This window comes from Mus pahari, chromosome 2 (assembly GCF_900095145.1).
Source record: "Mus pahari chromosome 2, PAHARI_EIJ_v1.1, whole genome shotgun sequence".
NCBI classification, from domain to species: domain Eukaryota; kingdom Metazoa; phylum Chordata; class Mammalia; order Rodentia; family Muridae; genus Mus; species Mus pahari.
In genome coordinates, this window is record NC_034591.1 from 104062617 (window position 1) to 104067788 (window position 5172).

General features: G+C 41.3%; 1 protein-coding gene across 1 annotated transcript in view; it reads left to right on the top strand.

The window, feature by feature from the left end:
- Nucleotides 1-5172, top strand: part of Gfpt1 (glutamine--fructose-6-phosphate transaminase 1) — a 55160-nt gene that overhangs the window by 12911 nt on the left and 37077 nt on the right. Inside the window, exons 4-5 of the mRNA XM_029535280.1 lie at nt 616-741; nt 3736-3794. Of these exons, the coding sequence (XP_029391140.1) occupies nt 616-741; nt 3736-3794 (185 nt within the window). The remainder of the gene's footprint in view (nt 1-615; nt 742-3735; nt 3795-5172) is intronic.

Consider the following 5172-nt stretch of genomic DNA (forward strand, 5'->3'; position numbering starts at 1 on the left):
AAGCATTGGGTTTGGAGCAAGCACATTCATAGCTCACAGTGTAGAAGCAGCGGGTTTGGAGCAAGCACGTTCATACCCACAGTGCAGAAACTTCAGAAGCCCATCCTGAGGATGGCTCTGGCATAGGTCGTGTGTCTCCACTTGGCATGACTTTTATTTTGCTTGATAGTGACCCCAAATGCAAGATGCTGATGCTGGCTTGCTGACCTGCCAGAGAAGCCAGAAGGGGCTCCTTGTGAAGGGGGAGGGTGAACGTTCTTACTTAAAATGGAAAGAAGGAAAATCAAATGCTCACTTTGCTGAGAGGTAACGTAAAGGTGGATCTGCCATCTAAAATTCAGAAGAAAAAACAAATTAGTGCTAGTTTTGCTGTCATGTCTCCAGCTGAAGAAGCTGTGGCCATATGCCACAATGTGTGGTTTATTCAAGTGGAAACAGTGACACCGTAGGAAAACATGCTATGTGCAGAACTCAGTGCCATTGGAGTTTCAGGTGTCCACTGAGTATCTTGAAACACAAACCTTGTGGATAAAGGGGGCTGGTATAGTTTTCTTTAATAGAATTTACATCTATAGCATTATCAAATACCGGAGTCTTAAACTTTATCTCCTACAGAACAACAAGATATGGACTTGGATATAGAATTTGATGTGCATCTTGGAATAGCTCATACCCGTTGGGCGACACATGGAGAACCCAATCCTGTCAATAGTCATCCCCAGCGCTCTGATAAAAATAATGGTATGAGTAGATTGTGTATGCTTTAAACTGATTTTAGTGGGCAGTATTGGGAGGGGAATCCAGGTGCTTATGTTGTTACTTCAATTTGCTGTTCATCTGGAAATTTCAAAACATATTCAGAGAGTGTACAGAACTTAATCCCATCCCTATGTTATTTTGGAATTCCAATAATAAAAATTGGTGGGCTGGTGAGATGGCTCAGTGGGTAAGAGCGCCCGACTGCTCTTCCGAAGTTCCTGAGTTCAAATCCCAGCAACCACATGATGGCTCACAACCATCCGTAACGAGATCTGACTCCCTCTTCCGGAGTGTCTGAAGGCATCTACAGTGTACTTACATATAATAAATAAATCTTAAAAAAAAAAAATTGGTAACTCTTCAATATGTCAATCTTTTTATCTCTTTTTTCTTGCAATTTAGTGTTATTTGTAAGTTTCCTGTTGTTTATGGATTGCTAGTTACATCTATTCCTGTTATATTGTTTAATATTTCCTCATATCTTCAGTTTTGTCTTTGTTTGTTTAAAGCAGTCTTACTCTGTAGGCCTGACTGGCCTTTGCCTTGTACCAATTCTTCTTTCCCTGCCTCCCAAGCACTGAGATTATAGGGGTCTCCTATCATAGCAGCTAAGCAGACATGTTAGTTAATCTTTACTTTCCCGCCACTGAACCTAGGCTGCAGTGCTGCTGGGCAGGGTTCTACCATGAGGTGTATCTTCAGCCTGAGATACTCATAAATTCCCATAAGTGAGGACTGTGATTATTTGCACTTGGAGGTTCAGTGTTTGTCATGCTAGCCATCAGTGTACTGCAGGACTGGAGGGCTGGGCAAGTGCTAGTAGGCTAGAACCTCAGATATGTCTGTAAGGAGAAGTTCCTGTCTGTCCCTCAGCCTGAACTTGTGTTGGAAAGGTAGGGTGAATGCTTGAATCTTTTCCCTTAGTTATCATTTTCAGACATTAAGTGATTCTAATGTTGTCCTGAGCAATTCATTATATAAACTCACGATAATTATTTTGAGTGTCTTTAAAGTTGAATTTGAGTTACTATACAAATAATTGGTTTCTTTGTGACATTCATCCTTCATTACACATTCTTTTTTTTTTTTTTTTTTTTTTTTTTTTGGTTTTTCGAGACAGGGTTTCTCTGTGTAGCCCTGGCTGTCCTGGAACTCACTTTGTANTTTTTCGAGACAGGGTTTCTCTGTGTAGCCCTGGCTGTCCTGGAACTCACTTTGTAGACCAGGCCGGCCTCGAACTCAGAAATTCACCTGCCTCTGCCTCCCGAGTGCTGGGATTAAAGGCGTGCGCTACCACGCCCGGCTTCATTACACATTCTTAGTGAGTGTCTGCTCCCACACTGGCTACACTCCATCCTTTATCCCTCTTGTTCGTCTTCTCCTTCCCTAAACAGTTCTTGAGACGGACACACCGCACCCTGCACCCCTGAAGTAGCTGCTTGGCTTATCTCTGTATCCTGAGGAACCCTTTGCATTGCTGCAGCTCTTTTCCCATTTTGCTGCACTGGGAGTTTACTCCAGTTACTTCCTGTTTCTTTTTGACGTGATCCCAGTAGGCTCAGTGGTCTCTGTTAGTTTTCTTTTGAGACCCAAGCGTGAGACCTTTAGGTATATTGAGAACATTTTGAATAATGTAATAGGAAATTTGATGTACATTAGGTGTGGTGACACATGCCTTTATTCTGGTGACACAGAAGGCGGGGCAGGAAGAGGGCTTAGTCTAGGAGTTCAGGCCTGTTAGGCCACAGAACCATTGTAGTTAGTAATAGTTATTCTCTGTTGTTGTGACAGGGTCTCACTGTGTAGCCCTGGCAGGCCTGGAACTCACTATGTAAACCAAGCTGGCCTTCAACTCATAGAAATCCTCCTGCTTCTGCCTTCTGAGTGCTTTTAAAGGTATGTGTTACCATACCCAGTCATAATTATTCTTTTGGTATATGAATTTAAAGCTACACTGTATACTGTGTATACTGTCATGACTACACGTAATGCTGTGAACTCTTGGTAATCTATTTTTAACATTTTTTCAGTCATCATTTAATAAAAATAGATGAAATTGATCTCTCAGGATTATATTTATTTGCTCTTGGATGCTACTTTGACATTTTCATGTGACATTCCAGGAATGATCTGGACCTTCCCCAAATCAATTTATAGACTCTGGTAAATACGTAGGCATTAGTTCCTAAGCTTTATTAGTGTCACTGGGATTGTTGTAGTTGGAAAGGATTTACATTTAAACTCAACCAAAGAATAAATAGAGACCCAAGTGTCCTAGTAGAGTAGTGTTCTGCGAGTGAGGAGACCGGCGCAGGACACTTGCTCCTTTCATCCCCCAGTGCGAGGGCAGTAGCTTAGTGGAGCAGAAGTCAGAACTGGTGTGTTTCCTTGTGTACATGCTCACTAATGCTGTGCTAATCAGCACAGCAACAGTGTTGGTGAGCTGTCTGATGGCATCCTAGGAGACCCACTAGCAAATTACTAACTTTTTTACTTGAGAAGAATCTATCTATAGATTTTTATAGGTGTGGTGGGTGACAGAGGTGACAGGATTACCACTAGTTCAAAGCTGGCCTGGGCTACATAGTAAAACCTTGTCTCAAGAAAGGAGGGCTGGATAGCCGAGCATGGTGGCGCATGCCTTTAATCCCAGCACTTGGGAGGCAGAGGCAAGAGGATTTCTGAGTTCGAGGCCAGCCTGGTCTACAAATGAGTTCCAGGACAGCCAGGGCTACACAGAGAAACCCTGTCTCAAAAAACCAAAAAAAAAAAAAAAAAAAAAAAAAAAAAAAAAAAGAAAGAAAGGAGGGCTGGGAGGTAGTTCAGTGGGAGTGCTGGCCTCTCATGGAGGGGTCCTGGGTTCAAACCCTAGGGCAACCACTAAGACAACAACCAGAGGGGAAACACAGCAGGAAGCTATGCTTAACGATAGCTATTCACAACATTCACCAGAATCTAACATTTTGTCTCCTCTAGAGTTCATTGTTATTCATAATGGAATCATCACCAACTACAAAGACTTGAAAAAGTTTCTGGTAAGTGAGGTGACCCTGGAAGACACCATCTTCTGAGAGTCAGGAGGTGGTTTGTTGGGTGTGCAGCATAATTGAGAAATGTTCAAGTAATTCCCATAATAATCTCCAGGGAGTGGCGTTTTATTGTATTTCTCTGTTGACAGTGGAGCAGTATTGATTTCTCTTTTTTTAATAATTTATTTTATTTTTATTATTTATTTATTTATTTATTTTTTAAGATTTATTTATTTATTATATGTAAGTACACTGTAGCTGTCTTCAGACACTCCAGAAGAGGGCGCAAGATCTTGTTACGGATGGTTATGAGCCACCATGTGGTTGCTGGGATTTGAACTCCGGACCTTTGGGAGAGCAGTCAGGTGCTCTTACCCACTGAGCCATCTCATCAGCCCCTTTATTTTTATTTTATCTGTATTGGTGTCCTGCCTAAATGCATGTGTGTGAGAGGCTGTTAGAAATTGGAGTTACAGACTGTTGTGAGCTGCTATGTGGTTGCTGGGAATTGAATCCTGGTCCTCAGGAAGGACAGTCAGTGCTCCCAAGTGCTGAGCCATCTCTCCAGCCCCACAGTTCTGATTTCTTACATGGCATTTTGAGGACAAGCTTTATTCTGTAGTGTGACAGGGCCATCTCAGTGCCGTCTGTTGAGTTTCTGCAGTGATGAGAACTATCTGCATCTAGCATTGTGGGAGCTGTGCATATAGAACCGCTGAACTGCTCTGACAGAGAAACTCGATTTTAACTCTCAGGTTAAATAACCATGTGTAGCTAATATCTCTTCATTGGACAGTTGAGGATCACCAAATAAATGTTGCTCTTGAAATTATTATTTTGAATATAATACATTCTACTATAGTTTAATTATAATTTAATTCATATGAGGCAAATCTAAGTTAAGCCTTTTGAGTTGTATTCAATAATATGTTATTTTGAATTCTCTACAATCAGATTTTAATTTTGATTAAATTAATTTTATTTTATTAACTATATTAATTGGTTCATGTTTATAAAATTTACCATTATAAATTAATTTTTAGGTAATTTTAATTTAAATTTTGAGTAGAATAAATTCAGTATGACATCCAAAAAAGTTAGTAATTAATAAGATCTTTGGGGTTGATGAGGTGACTTAGTGGGTAAAGTGGTTGCCAGCAGACAGCAGTGATTTTGTTCCTTGAAACCCGCATAAAGGTGGACGGCTAAAGCTGATGGATGCCTCACAGTGGTCCTCTAACCCTCAAGCACACACTGCGGCGACACACTTAGCCTGTACTCACAGACCTACACAGGCATATATGTGTGCACAATTAGAAAGGCATTTGGTGGGCATGGTGGCGCACGCCTTTAATCCCAGCAATCAGGAGACAGAGGCAGGCGG